Source organism: Aspergillus wentii (assembly GCF_001890725.1).
Source record: "Aspergillus wentii DTO 134E9 unplaced genomic scaffold ASPWEscaffold_2, whole genome shotgun sequence".
In the NCBI taxonomy this organism is placed as follows: Eukaryota; Fungi; Ascomycota; class Eurotiomycetes; order Eurotiales; family Aspergillaceae; genus Aspergillus; species Aspergillus wentii.
Genome location: NW_024467833.1, coordinates 4423162 through 4437736, shown reverse-complemented (window position 1 = coordinate 4437736; position 14575 = coordinate 4423162). Strand labels below are relative to the sequence as shown.

Sequence of the window (14575 nt, the reverse complement as noted above, 5' to 3'; positions counted from 1 at the left end):
ATTTCCAGCTACTTGAAGGACGAGATGAGGGCCTGGAAGTCGGTGGTAGGATTGTATTTGATCTTTGTTTTTGATGGCAGTGTAACATGTTATGTTTATTGTGGCCCTAGCCAGACATTTGTTTGTTTGTTTCTGCTAGGTTTTGGGTAGTTACCGAGTGTCACCGAAATTATCAATGTTGGTAGCCAATATATAGACAGGTGGTACATCCATGTATTTGAGGGCTAAGACTATGAAATACAGCGGGCTTTTGTGTCTGATTTGTTTTACCTACTCGTGGCTAATATATCTGGGATTCGGTTAGTCGGGCTAACTATATTTCCGGCTCTGACATGTTGATCTTCATCAAACAGTGTGGACGGTGGGCGGAGAAACGCCTCCAAAGTTACAGGTGGAACGCTGTCATGGTGCCCAGATTCTAGTCGTAAACATATCCTCCGAATCCCACTTCTGACGAATCTTCAAAAATCTGTCGAGGGCATTTTCACTCATGACCTATCATCTGTCAGTTCATCTCTTTAACTGAAAAAGAGCGCCCTACCGGAGTCATCCGCTGCTTCGCATCCAAGTCAGCGATATACTGTCCACACGACACCGGTGCTGCCCTGCTATACACCTCGTACATCCATCGACGCATCCGTTCATCCCATGTAGGATCTTTCCAGCACGTCATGGTGGAGATGCAATACTGATGCGGAAGACTGATGGCTTGATCCTTTTCATCAGGAGTGTAGTCTCCGATATAGATGCATCCGACAGAGCGACGAGAGGGGAGATCGCAGAGGGCGGGTTGAATGGCTTCGATTAACTAGTTTTGTTAGCCGTTGCCTTTATGCAACAAGAACAGATCCTTTAGCTCACTCACCTGACTACGAGGAATATCAGGATTGTTCAGGATGCTGTCGCATTGCCATCTCTCCCCGTTCCCTGCTGGAGTGAACCTGTCTTGGGCTTCGAATAGCTGGTCCCAGCTTTTCTCCTCGAGGGGAATTGTAACCACGAGGCTTTTCTGTAATCCCTCTGGAACATCTTCGCTCGCATTCAGAATCCGCCTAGCCTCATCGATACTATCCGTAAAAGCCAATGAACTCACCCCCATAAATATCCTCGTATCGCCAACTTCATCACCAAGCCTTTCCACCTCTTTATCTGGCCGAAACGTAGCCGCCGCAATCTCAACACCCTCCTTCTGTGTGCGGTCATTAACATCAAAAACCCAGTGGACAACTTCTGCAAAAGAATCCGTACAGTCAAACACACGCACCCTCTCAAACAACCTGCGCGCAGGAATCGTCTTCCCCCAAAACCTCGTCACAACTCCAAAGAAACACTGTCCGCTTCCTCGGGCAGCCCAGAAAACATCCGGGTTCTCTGTCTTGCTCGCTCGAATCACTTCTCCATTTGGCGTCACGACTTCCATTTCAACAATTCAGCTGTCAGACGTACAGCCCCAGCCACGCATGAACCACCCCTGGCCACCGGCAAGACAGAACCCACCAGCCGCGACTGTGGGTGAGTGTCCAAATGGGAAGAACCGGCCGAGAGGGATCAACGCGTCCGCGAGATCCTTCGAGCGAGCTGCTGGGGGAAACGAGACAAGTTGTGTCTGGGAGTCATACTCGATTCCAGCATTGAGGTGGAGAGTGTCGGCCAAAACTCCGTCTGGGATTAAAGAGGTGCAAGGGAAGAGAAGACCTCCTGATCTGACACCCACTTTCAATCTTCTTTTCTTTGCTTGCTGGATGATTGCGGCCACTTCGGGGGTTGTTTTGGGACAGTAGATTTCCGCTGGTTTGGTGTCTGGTATACGGCTGTTGAAGAATCGGGTTCGGAGTTCTTCATATTTGATGGACCCGTTAGAGATGACTTCTGGGAGAGATGAGTTGGCTGTAGACATGGTGTTGTGGGGCGAGGAAACAAAGACGCGCAACAGGTGAATCTGTAGAAATAGTGAATCTGTCACCCCACATGATATCCCACATATCCCACTTGGCTAGGCTGGATAGAACAAGTCAACTTCATATTGCTGGAACTTTTGCAAGCATTGAAATTTGCATATCAAAATAAAAGTATAAGTATAGTCACATTATATTTGGTTTATTCATATAAAAGCCAAGTCTATCTTGACTGTGTCTTTTTCTTTCTTCATCTTGAAACAAAAAACAGGAGACCAGAAAGCACAACACGAAGACGAAGATCCCCTTGAGAATCCGCCGCGTGTATCATGGCAAGGGGTCTGCCTTTATAGAGAGCCGTTCAGATAAAAAAGGAAAGATTTTGAAAATGCATCAAATGCTATATGATAACCCCATCCACCCACCGTTGGAAATAAGCAAAAAGAAAAGAGAAAAAGGAGACAAAACGAGCCAGGGGAGGTATCACAACCTGGCTAAGTGACTGCAAAAGAAAAATAACTAAAACTCCCAATTCTCGTCGACGGACTTGATGGCCCATTCGAATTTCTCTCGCAAGGACTTGGAGAAGAACTTCTCAATGGGCACGTCGAACTTCTTGGTAAAGACTGCCGTGAGACGAGGATCGATGTAGTTCTGTCCATTATTAGCAATATTCTTCCTTCAACGCATCAGAAAGGATACTCACAATCTTCGATGTTCCAAGTGCCACTTCCTTGTTGTCCTCCTTGTCTTGTGCTTGAACAGACATGGTATCAACGCGCTGCTCGAGTTTGCTAATGGAGGTCTCGAGCTTCTCGACCGTGGGGCCCTTGCCTTCAGCCTCCACCTTGCCGGTCTTGTTCTCCTTGTTAAACTTCTTTTCCATGTCCTTGACAGCCTTCAGACGCTCCTCAAGCTCACTGGCCTTCATCTCCTTTTCTCCCTCGGCGGCCAGCTTTTCGTTGTCCTTCTCAAATTTCTTGTTGATCTTCTGACGCTGCTCTTCCATCAGGAAGGCCTGGTGCTCCTTGATCCATTCTTGGTCAATGTCCTCATCCAATTCAAAAAACTTGGCGCCCTTCTTCTTCTTGAGGGTAGGTTCCAGATCAAGCATCATTTGCTTCAGTCGCCATTTCTGGTAACGCAAGCCCTTGATCTTTTGAGAAGAATGTCCGTTAGCAACCGAAAAAAGACCAATCACAATCTATGCACTTACCCGTTCACTCATTTTCTCCATCTGCCCAGCGTGCGCGGCACCAACAGTACGTTTGTGGTTGCAAAGAATGGCGACCTTGCGGTTCGCATCGTTGTAAGCCTTGACCTTCTCTGCCACAGTGCCCGTGGCATTCATCTCCTTGAGAAGGGCACCCATGGTGTGGGAAGCGTTATAAGTACGGAACACCTTGGCAGTCAAGCCTTGCATGTAAACAGAAAGATGCTTGTTCAGGGCAGATGTCGTCAGTCGGTCAAAAATTTCATCGCCATCCTTCTTAGGTGCCTTCTTGAATATCTTGAGATTCTTGAAGACCTGGGTATCGACCTCGACTTCGTCATAGAACCGGATACTATCTTTACCCAGGAAGTCAAAGATGACCTTGTTTGGCGGCTTAAGTGTGACGTTTTCATATTTCAGGGAGCAACATCCAACCGTCTCAGCTTCGTCTTCACCTTTCTCATTACCAGCACGAAGGGCAAACTGGTCGATAAGGTAAACAGCAGTGGCCTTTTGGCGCTCGACCATCAACTCATGCTTCAAGTTCTTCTGGTAATCCTTGCGAATTCGGGCAATGTGATGTTTCAGCTCACGGGCCTTTTCGAACTTCTTGTAATCACTCTGCCCCTTGACATCAGAGTTGGCAGCGAGCATGACATATTTGTAGTTTCCGTTGATGTTCTCCTGCCACATAGCAAGCCAAGTGCCCTCCTGGTCATGCTTAACTTCCTTCCAGCGGTGGCCTTCAGGCGGAGGAGGAACCGGAGCATCCTTTCCAATATTGATGGTGATCTGCTCTGGTTGGACTCTGGATTTCACACGCCCGGTCTTGGGGTGCTCACCACGACCACGGAAAAGAGCCGGTGGTTCAACACGGAAGTTGCCAACTTTCTGCTTCCGTCCATCCCATGTGCAATACTGGAAGGGCGCTTCTTCCTCATCTTTCTCAGCCTTCAAGCGTTTCTTTTCAGCCGGAGGGAGGGCCTTTTTCTCTTGACGCTTGGCATCGTAGTAGGCAAAAATGGGGCTGAAATCGCACTTGGAGAATTCTTTGATATCGATCTTGTTGCCCTTGGGGTCCTTTGCCCCTCCCTTTTTCTTGAGAATATCTTTGAAGTCCATGAAGAAGTTTTGTTGGAACCTGGAGTTTTCGACGTGCTGAGTTGAGTTCAACATGCTACCGAAAAATCCAGCTACCTCCTCGACTTCAGGCTGAAGATTGACGGGAACACCATCATATTTCATCTTGACATCCTTGGGAAGGGGTTCATAAGGCGGTGGGAAAACGACACCATTATGCTCAAGGGTAGTCCACTTGATGGTTCCATCGCCCTTGGTTGGGTCTTCCCACCACCTGTATTCTTCTTCCTCGTCTGCGCCGTCGTCGGCATCCGCACTTTCCTCTTTGACCGGCGTAGCCTTGCCTTTGCCCTTTTTGACAGGAGTCGACTGCTCGGACTTTGGCTCTGCCTTGACCTTGGTGGTTCTTGTGGCAGCGGCTTTTCTAGGTGCTGGCGCATCATCAACCGGTTCTTTCTTAACGCCGTTGGTCTGCTTCTTTCTGTTGTTTGCTGCAGGCTTTGCCGCGGGTTTCGCGGATTTCGAGGCACTAGTCTTGGTGTCTTTCTCTGCCTTTTGTTGAATATTTTTCTTTTGGGTGGCAAGTTTCCTTTCGATAGGGACATCAGAATCAGATTCCTCCCCAATGGCAGTCTCTGAGGCCTTAGGAAGTTTTCTTCCATTGGCTGCCAGGGGCACGTCCTCATCTGACTCTGGGTCTTCATGTTTGACCGAGGTCCGTCGGCGTTTACTCTGTCGAAGGGTCAGCCGCTGAAAACAACAGCGACAGCAACAGCGTCGCGATGAAGGGGAAAACGAAGGAATCGGCGTTGAAGGGTTTGGCGTACCAGGGGCTGATCTTCCTCCTCGCTAGACTCTGGTTCCGCATATGATTTTTGGCCTATGCTTGTTCGCGCCTTTCGCTTTCCGGCGCCGCGGTCTTCGGCATCCGCATCCTCCATGTCAACATCCTCGGTCTTCACAGGACCAAAGCGAATTGACACGCCGGGGTCGACATGACCATTCGTCTCAGTCGCGTTGTCCATTTTGGCGTCCGCTACCTTGTCTAAAAAATCATTAAAAAGAATGTGTAAGAAAGTGAGCTAGATATGAGGGGAATGGAGGGTGGCAATAGATGAGAGGTGAGATGGATTAGGGAGTGAGAGAAAGTGAATTGTAAGATGAGGTGAATTCGGGGCAATGCGAAAGATGCGAAGATTTTCAACTCACTAGTAGATCGGCCATTTGCCTTGACGAGCGGGGTGTCATCCTCGGAGGAACTCATGATCGCAAGCCAGGAGACTCGAGCACGTTGCGCTGCTGAAGAAGAATGGAAATAGGCTCGAGGCGGAGGGAGACGGAAACTCGATGTTGGCCGCCTGCCGAGTCTACAGAAGAGAGTTGGCGCTTGATAGTAAAATGAGGTCAGGGAGGCCCTGACCAATGGCTGTAGAGAAGAGAGTGTGAGGAGCTAGAGAGGAAGGTGAGGCATGAAGAACAGGTGGGAAAAAGAAAATAAGGGTGAGAACAGAATGCAATAGCAAGCAATGTCGGGGATAATCAGAGAAAAGAGAGAAAGAGAGAGGAAGAGGAGAAGGAATGGAATGGAAAAGCCAGGCTCTCTTTTGGGGGCCTGAGGCGATCGATCTCCTCACGTTTCTCCGGACCGTCGGCCACTCGTGTTGCGCGCCGATGGGATGCCTGAAGCCTGCCTCACTCTGGCGTCGCTGCCTGCATGCCTCGTGGCCTTTCTGCCTCGCTGCCTTGGTGCCGGAATTTTCGGGCTCTGGATCGGGTGGCGGGTGTGGTCGGTGTGGGCGGCCGTACCAGCTGCCTGTTTGGGGCTAGTGCGGCTGCTTCCCGTTTGCCGGCTGTCGGATGAACAGAAACAGGAGTTGAACGACTTCTCTCTTCATCACTGCCCACCGACTGTCCCTCGTGGCTCTCCCCTCTACAGCTTCTTTTTCGTTGGACCTCACCCCCCCGTCCTTACTTCTTCCTCTTTCACAATGTTCTCTCGTGCTGTCCGTCCGGCCGTGAGGGCCGGCAGTGCTACTCTCACCCGGTAAGTTCCTTCCGGACGTCCACAAACCGACCGCTACCATCCTGGGCCACCCTACCCCCAACACGCATATAGCTATCGCGAGCTAGAGACAACAAGGGGGATGGTATCGTTTAGGAAAGAGGAAAGCCATTGCTAATAGCTAGAAGCACTGCGCCTCCCAATGCCGCCAACTTCGCGACTCTGCGTGAAATCGAGGGCCGTCTCAAGTCCATCAAGAACATCGAAAAGATCACCAACACGATGAAGATTGTTGCCTCGACCCGTCTCACCCGCGCCCAGAAGGCTATGGACGAATCTCGCAACTACGGTCAGACTTCCAACCAGGTTTTCGAGAACGCCGAGACCAAGGCCCTCGACGACAAGAAGACTCTGATCGTTGTTGCCAGCTCTGACAAGGGTCTTTGCGGTGGTATTCACTCCGGTCTGAGCAAGGCTACTCGCCGTCTTTTGCAGACTCACTCCAACGCCGACATTGTCGTTCTCGGAGAGAAGGTCAAGGCCCAGCTGTCCAGAGTCCACCCCGAGCTCATCACTCTGAGCTTCGCCAACGTCTGCAAGGACATCCCCACCTTCGCTGATGCTCAGGCCATCGCCGACCAGATCGCTCTGCTGCCCACCGACTACGCCAGCGTCAAGGTCCTCTACAACTCGTTCGTCAACGCTCAGAGCTACGAGCCCACCACCATTGAGGCTTTCTCTGAGGAGGCCATCACCCAGTCCGGTGAGTTTTGTGTCGTACCTATAGTTTGATGGATTCCATTGCTGATCCAAATTCTTCAGCCAACATCTCCGCTTTCGAGATCGATGACGAGGCTCTCGCCAACCTCCGTGAATACTCTCTCGCCAACAACTTGTACTGGGCTATGGCCGAAGGCCACGCTTGTGAGATCTCTGTAAGAATATTTTGCCGATAAATTCTTTTTGAAGCACATTGCTAACCTAATCCCAGGCTCGTCGTAACGCTATGGAGGCAAGTATTCTTGAATATTATAGAAATGGTAACCAAACTAACCTTTTTTTGTACAGAACGCCTCCAAGAACGCCGGAGAGATGATCAACAAGTAAGTATCTATCTTCACCGTATTGTATCTTAATATCTAACCTATTGTCCACAGGTTCCAGATCTTGTACAACCGTCAGCGTCAAGCCGCCATTACCGGTGAACTGGTTGAGATTATCACTGGTGCCACCGCCAGTGCCGACATGTAGAAGCTGTCCTAATGCTTCTGTGGGACTAAGTCGTCTTGTGTGTAGACTTGTCCATAAATACCTAGATCTATTATCAGCCTGTAAAATCAGTCTCAATCCATTATATTTCTTTTGTGGTTTTCAGTCTTTTGTTGCCTAGGCTTTTGATGCATTTGTTTATATACGACAACCTCAACAACACATCTTTTGGTCATGATTGAGAGCAAAGGACTTTTCCTATATTTACTGCAGATGATAATAAGACAGACAATGAATTATTGACTCCGCTTTCTCAGATGAAACCATGAATAGCTGCAAACAAGGCATCAATCCGTATCTATGAATGGCTTCATTTTCCAGACCACCGTCTCTCCCATGAAGCTTTCATCTTTCGATCTCACCCATGATACATCAATTCACCATTTTTCTCGGCGTGTCCTAGAGATGAAATTTTTCTCAAAACTCTTCTACGGTTTATTCCCTTCTCTTCTCCTGATTCACCTTGAACTCTGTGATATTCAGCCGTCTCCATCACTATCTTTTGAAAGTAGATTATTCAGCTCACCTTCAAAACACACTGCATAGAGAGCACACTGGCTCAAAGGAACTTCCAAAGGCAAGTTTGTCAGCTAGGAGGGCTTCCTTCTCATGGGATCTCATCCCATCAGTCTCTCACTTAATACTGATATACATCTCGTGACTGAAAAAAGCTAACCTCAAACGCCAATAGCGAGTCTCTCTTCCTCATGTCGAGACCTAGGGCAATCAACTGCTACGAAACCTTGGGAATCGCCCCAAATGCGACCCTCAAGGACATCAACAGTGCGTACAAAAAGCTCGCACTGAAGCACCACCCCGATAAAGCGAAGGGCGAAGGTGACTCCAGCGACGAATTCCAAAAGGTTCTACACTCTCTCCATCCACCAGACTGATCGATAGCCATCTCTTTCCATTCACTAACAATGCCTCGCACCAGATCCAAGAAGCCGTTGAAATTCTCCGTGACCCTCATCGTCGTAGGCAGCATGACTTTGACCTCCAGATAAGCAGAAATATCTACACGCAGCAGCGATTTTTCCCGCAGCAGCAAGCACCCAGGTCACAGCACTCGTTCTTCTCGCCGGCAACGGCATTCGGCGGCTCGTCGGGATATAGCGGCTGGACACCCTACGATTTCTCGTTCAATTTGCGTGATGTGAGTAGTCGGTACATGTACAGCTACGCGAACAGTGTCCACATGAACCCGAACTCGAAGGATTCTATTGAAGAACGCTTGCGCTGTGAACATGAACGCAGAATCAACGAAGAGATTAGACAGAGAAACAGTGCCGGTGTCAGTGCTAGTGCTTATGAGCAGCGGCCTAGGGAGATGACTCGAGAGGAGGCCATGCATGCTCGTGTCATGCGTGATGAAGAAGAACTGAAGAAGGAAAGCCGACAGGAAGACGATGACCTGCAGAATCAGCAGCCGTATGTGTCTGAGTCTTCGGGTTATGGTGATGGTGAGGACGATATTGATGAAGAGGAGTTGTTTGCCCTCGAAGACGAGTATAACGAGAAGGGGCTATTTGATTTTGATGATGATCAGGATGGACAGGAGAACCAAGACGATCAGGAAGACCAGGTGTATCAGGGAGACCAGGAATATGAGGACGATCAGGAGTACCAAGGCGATGAAAACGATGGCATGAGCATGTTTGAAGATGAGCTCGATGAGGATGGCATCTACTCTACCGGTGTTTCTGTTGGCCAGTCTGCAACTGAATATGAAACAGCAGACCAAGAGAGCTTTGACTACTCCGACTCTGAAGATGAGGGTGACTATATGTCGAGACTTCGTCAGAGCGTGGAAGAATCTGCAGATGAATCCGGTACAGACGATGAGGACCTCATTTTCTTTGATTGCGACGAACCTGAACCACCCAAACTATCCAGTGATGAGAGCAATGACAACGCTGATAGTGACGACAGTGACGACAACGTCGTCAGCTATCACAATTATTACAACGACGACGCCAACGCCGACAACAATGATAACGAGGACAGCGATGCCAAAGACCCCGAAGACTACGACTTCAACAACACGACTTCTGACGATATAGATGATGAGGACAGCGAAAACGAAATCGACGACAGCCACGCGACTTCTAACGAAATAGACGACGACGTATCCGAAAACATTCAATCAGAACCAGTCTGCCAGACCGACCCCATCACCGCTTTCTTCCAGGCGAAGCTCAACGACCCCAGCAGACGCTACACAACCGACGACCTCAGAGCCGAGCTACAGGGCATCATGATGGAAATCTTTTGCGGCTGGCTCGAAAGCGTCCGTCTCAAATTCCCCAACGCAAAGCCTTTGACAACCGGGAATGACCCCGACTCTTGCCCCCATCTCGGGTACTGGGTGAAGACGTATGGATGTCCTGAATGCGACGTCTGTCACGGTTGGAAGCCCATTTACACCCTCACCTGTCCGAGCTGCGGCATCAAGGCTTGTGTGCTATGCAAGTTTAACTATGAAAAGTCCGAAAACTAAACAGACCCGTTGTTCCTTTCTTTCCTTTTCATCTCTTTTCTTCTACGACGATCGTGCCTTTGACCTTCTATCGTCAATGATTATTGGGTGGATGATGTTTGCCTTTATGGAACTTTCTCATGATTGTGCGTTCTTTTGTTTTGAGTACTTTAATTCTGCATTTTGTGTGTGCTTGGGCCATCATATCAAGCCTTGGGGTGTCAAGTGCGACGGCGGCATAGTTGATGTTAAGGGTAATCTATCCTATCAGTTCAATGGTATGCTCGTAAAATTAAAGAAAAAGAAAAGAAAAGAAAAATAGTTTTGATATCATCTTCAGTGTTCATTTTACTATTATCATTTTTATCGTAGTATTCTAGATTTTCCATCTGTGTGTTGGCTGTATGCTTGAAAATTTATCACTTTCGGACCACGAGGTAAAAGTATTGTATTTCTTACAATTTATCAATTAAATTAACATCAACGTGCCTATATTTGCTCTGCTATTGTTATTTAGCACGTGCTCAAATCATACTGCAATATGCTGAAAACTTTTGCCAACATCCGTCTCCAGTCTAGTGTTGGCGAGTTTCGCAAACAAGCTTATGGTTATGCATTCTAGGTATTCTCCATGACTTGCTGGTTTGTAATTTTGTTGTGATATCAAAGCTAGTAGTGTTGACTGATCCGATAATTTCACCTATCGAACCGGTAAACGACAAGTTCACGATTTCCACTCTCACCGACTACATATCGTTCGTTTCCAAAAATAGCACCTTTGCCGGTGAGCTCAAATATATCTTTCTGTTTCAATGTGATGCGTGAAGATGGCGTCCGTATACTCAGAAATACACCCAGGTCAAACGGCCAGGATGTGGGAGAAAGATGTAGGCAGAAACCTACTCCAGCCTGCTCATCAAAGACTTCTGAGATGGTAGTATACCAGGGCTCATCACAGACGGCAAATGTAAGAGGAATCGATTGTAGACTGCCATTCCCACGGTATGGGGGGAACACAAGCCCGGTATTTTTTCTCCAGCATGGTCCATCTCCTATCAGCGGAATGCTTGTAGTCTGCACCTTGGACGTCCATTCAGCAGGCCCAACAAGCCGATCTATTGGTCCCGTGCATAAGTTCTCAGTGATTTCGATCGCATGCGCATCATCGGTAATCTCTAAGCGCTGTATGCCAGGGAAGCCCCGTTGTCGAACAGAAAAGAAACCGAGCTCTCTGAAGGTAAACCGCGAGACGATAGAAGGGCCTTGATCTCCTTGGTGATCTTTCAAACATCCCGTTGGATCTAAGGAGGGTCTGTAGGATGATGGTTTCGAGATATCCCAAATAAAAAGCGACTCGATTGGGGCATCCTCATCGGCAGTATACAAACTGCGATTCGGTTGCCATACGTAAATAGCGTAATGCGTATCGGTGTGCGTTGAATAGAATCGATCCCTTTCACTCAACGGGTGACCAAGGAACATTATTTTCCACTCATTTCGAAAGGTAACGCTGCAGCCGCTAGGGCCTTTCGTCACTTCGAAAGACGATGCAAAGTGACGATGGACCCCATCACTGTCATTTAGCCAATGAAAGGCTTTGGGCTCTGCCCACTCGACAACAAGAAGCCTCTTTTGCAATCGAATTCTTCGTATCACTTTCCCAGTGATTATAAATGGTACCACGAAACGTCTGTCACTATCCAGATCCAGGAGGACCAAATATTGATCATCGGCACTTGGATAGACGAGCAACCCATCTTCATAGGTCCAAAAAGTCTCTGAGAAAGGGCAATCGACGCGTTGCATCAAATGACTGGCATGGGTTTCCCAAGGTTGCACTTGAAACCATTCCCTCTCGCCAGAGCTGCCAAAATCATCACAAAGCTTGTATCTCTGAATGGAGTGAGGTTTGCCACGAGCTAGATGGGTGTATCTAGAGACAACCTGGTCGAATATCTTGCGCCAGTAGTCATTATCTCTTGATTCCATGTGCCATCCATCAAAGGAGTCATTGTCACACAGTTCCCTGACTTCCTTTGCTCGAGGATATAATTTCCTCAACAGTGGGATTAGATCGGCTGGGTTCCCAAAGGCTTCATTCCAAGACTGACAGACACGACGACAACGAACAATATCTGCTGGATCTAGGTAGCCCAAGATCATCCAGAAAATATCCCTGGGCAAGAAAGACACATCCAGGGTCTCGACTGGTGGCATGCCGATTGTCATAGCGAGTGCGGGGAAAGCCGATCGTGTTGATCGGAAGGCTGGAAAGCAACTAGAGCACGACTGGTTCTATCGCAGCTTGAGCCGTCAGAATCGAGCCGGAATGCATATCCAGCAGACCGAGTGAATATATAGTAGCAGTGCCATATCCCCGAATATCCCACACAGCGTGGGGGTTCCTGATGGCTGCCAGCAAGAAGAAGTCGGGGGTTTCCGAAAGACTCGGGTTGCATCATTTTGCGTTGGCGGCGTTTGTTTGGAGCTTCCCCAGTCACATGCCAAGAGCTTCAGGACACCTTGCTTCAAGCTGTCCAACGTGGTCTTTTTTGGTCGGTCTCTAGCGTAACAGTGTACATCTAGCATCTCGCCTTCTGCTTTATGTTTTCATACTTTGAATATCGCATTCATTCATGATGATGCAACCAAGCTCTGCCTTTTTGCTCGTCGCGTCGCTTCTGGCGGCTCTCCCAGTCAATGCTGATGGGATTTATACTAAGAAATCTCCTGTGTTGCAGGTGACACAGAAGAATTACGACCAGCTCATCGCCAATTCCAATCATACGTCGGTAAGAAAGTCTCCTTGTCAGGCAATTTGCACTGCAGGACCCAGCTGACTCCCGTGATAGATTGTAGAGTAAGCTCCCTTTCCCTTGTTAACCCGGCCGACAGTTTCTGATTCGCTTTACCTCGAAGATTTTACGCCCCCTGGTGCGGTCATTGCCAGAACTTGAAACCCGCTTATGAAAAGGCCGCGACCTCGTTGGATGGACTGGCCAAGGTTGCAGCGGTCAATTGCGACGAGGATGAGAACAAACCTTTGTGTGGTCGGATGGGTGTGCAGGGTTTCCCAACCCTCAAGATTGTGGTACCCTCCAAGAAACCCGGTAGCCCCCGAGTAGAGGACTACCATGGCGCACGGAGTGCCAAAGCTATTGTCGACGGGGTAATGGGCAAGATCCCAAACCATGTGAAGAGAGTTACGGATAAGGACTTGGACCAGTGGCTTTCCCAGGACAAGGAGACTCCCAGAGCCCTTCTCTTTACTGAAAAGGGGACGACCAGTGCTCTTCTTCGGTCTCTCGCCATCGACTTCCTTGGTTCAGTCAAGGTAGGCCAGATCCGCAACAAGGAGTCCGAAGCAGTAGAGAAGTTCGGCATCACGGAATTCCCGTCCCTCGTTCTTCTTCCCGGAGGCGAGAAGGAGCCCATTGTCTATGATGGCGAGTTCAAGAAGAATGCGATCATCGAATTCCTCGGTCAAGTTGCCACACCTAACCCAGACCCCGCTCCTGTAAAGCCCAAGGCCAAATCCTCCAAATCCTCTAAGGCCTCCAAACCGTCATCTACAGCCCCCGCGGCCGATGATGCAGAGGAAGCGAAGTCGACCGAGTCTCCCCAGGACGATGTCAAAGAATCGAAACGCGCACAGGCCCCTCCGATCGATACCCTTTCTACCATCGAGGCCCTCGAGACGGCCTGCCTAGCTCCCAAGTCAAGCACATGCGTTCTGGCGCTCCTCCCCGAATCTAAGGAAGCGGACGCAGAGCAGCCTGAACCCGTCAAGGAAGCACTGACCAGCATGTCCGACATCGTGCACAAGTACAGTCAGCGCCAGCACAAGCTTTTCCCCTTCTACAGCGTCCCTACTACCAACTCTGGAGCCAAAACTCTGCGGACTAAACTCGGTGTGTCGGAGGACGGTGAGTCGATTGAGATTATCGCCCTGAATGGTCGCAGAGGCTGGTGGAGAAGATATGAAGCCGTGGATGGCAAATTCGGAGTCGACGCAGTCGAGGCCTGGGTTGATGCCATTCGATTGGGCGAAGGGGCCAAGAACAAGTTGCCTGAGGGCGTTGTCGCCACCAAAGAAGAGAAGGAAGGGAGTGGACATGATGAGTTGTAAGATTTATTATTAGCTTCCGAAGAGGTGTTAGTATTCTGCATCAAAACATACACCTGTCTCCTATTGAGTCAGGCTTTAATAAAAATGCCGTCTGCAAATTGAAAATCAAGGCAGATAATACAAAAAAATACAATCTAGTATCTATTCAAAACTTTTTGTCTTAAATACCTAATTGGTACCAGCTTGTTTATATACAAAGCAAAAATTTGCAAAAAGAAATCCCTTAAGCAAAACCAGGCTTCATTAGACACTGGCCATAAAAAAAGTAACACGAACTCATTACTGCCAATTAAAACACCGTAATCTCATGCATGGTAAGTAGGCCTCGGACTTAAGGGGATTTTGATCTTGTGTTCAGAATCCAAGTTTTTCTTTACTTCTTTTTCAGTAGTAGCCGATGTCATCACGACCGCTTTTTGCCTTCAGTTCCCTTCTTGATGGTCTTTTGTCTCTTCGAGTCCACCTCTGCGTCGTAAATCTCGCGGGCGGATTCTCCCTTCTTTCGCTT

The 14575-nt window shown here is 48.7% G+C and overlaps 6 protein-coding genes across 6 annotated transcripts; 3 read left to right on the top strand and 3 right to left on the bottom strand.

Moving 5' to 3' along the window:
* Positions 1 to 402: 402 nt before the first annotated feature.
* ASPWEDRAFT_25537 (FAD-binding oxidoreductase) lies at positions 403 to 1897 on the bottom strand (the record flags this gene model as incomplete). Its single annotated transcript, XM_040832740.1, has 4 exons — positions 403 to 495; positions 542 to 808; positions 866 to 1413; positions 1447 to 1897. The coding sequence occupies 4 exons, from the start codon at positions 1895 to 1897 to the stop codon at positions 403 to 405; spliced, it is 1359 nt and encodes a 452-aa protein (XP_040693412.1).
* A 103-nt stretch (positions 1898 to 2000) lies between these two features.
* Positions 2001 to 6272, bottom strand: ASPWEDRAFT_736626 (DNA topoisomerase 1; the record flags this gene model as incomplete). Its single annotated transcript, XM_040839359.1, has 6 exons — positions 2001 to 2549; positions 2602 to 3051; positions 3112 to 4920; positions 5016 to 5233; positions 5398 to 5614; positions 6147 to 6272. 6 exons carry the CDS (start codon positions 6270 to 6272, stop codon positions 2415 to 2417), a joined length of 2955 nt encoding a protein of 984 aa, XP_040693411.1. The 3' UTR covers positions 2001 to 2414.
* Positions 6273 to 6372: 100 nt separating this feature from the next.
* Positions 6373 to 7600, top strand: ASPWEDRAFT_390189 (F1F0 ATP synthase subunit gamma). The gene is made up of 5 exons (XM_040835017.1): positions 6373 to 6953; positions 7013 to 7125; positions 7182 to 7202; positions 7259 to 7293; positions 7348 to 7600. Exons 1-5 carry the CDS (start codon positions 6473 to 6475, stop codon positions 7439 to 7441), a joined length of 744 nt encoding a protein of 247 aa, XP_040693410.1. The 5' UTR covers positions 6373 to 6472; the 3' UTR covers positions 7442 to 7600.
* A 566-nt stretch (positions 7601 to 8166) lies between these two features.
* On the top strand, positions 8167 to 10176 carry ASPWEDRAFT_181100 (DnaJ domain protein; the record flags this gene model as incomplete). The annotated part of the gene is made up of 2 exons (XM_040831863.1): positions 8167 to 8322; positions 8397 to 10176. 2 exons carry the CDS (start codon positions 8167 to 8169, stop codon positions 9957 to 9959), a joined length of 1719 nt encoding a protein of 572 aa, XP_040693409.1. The 3' UTR covers positions 9960 to 10176.
* Positions 10177 to 10364: 188 nt separating this feature from the next.
* On the bottom strand, positions 10365 to 12614 carry ASPWEDRAFT_37571 (F-box protein). Its single transcript, XM_040834717.1, has one exon. It carries the CDS (start codon positions 12165 to 12167, stop codon positions 10635 to 10637), a length of 1533 nt encoding a protein of 510 aa, XP_040693408.1. The 5' UTR covers positions 12168 to 12614; the 3' UTR covers positions 10365 to 10634.
* On the top strand, positions 12372 to 14412 carry ASPWEDRAFT_389996 (putative disulfide isomerase). The gene is made up of 3 exons (XM_040835011.1): positions 12372 to 12730; positions 12791 to 12798; positions 12858 to 14412. Exons 1-3 carry the CDS (start codon positions 12575 to 12577, stop codon positions 14065 to 14067), a joined length of 1374 nt encoding a protein of 457 aa, XP_040693407.1. The 5' UTR covers positions 12372 to 12574; the 3' UTR covers positions 14068 to 14412.
* The last annotated feature ends 163 nt before the right edge of the window (positions 14413 to 14575 follow it).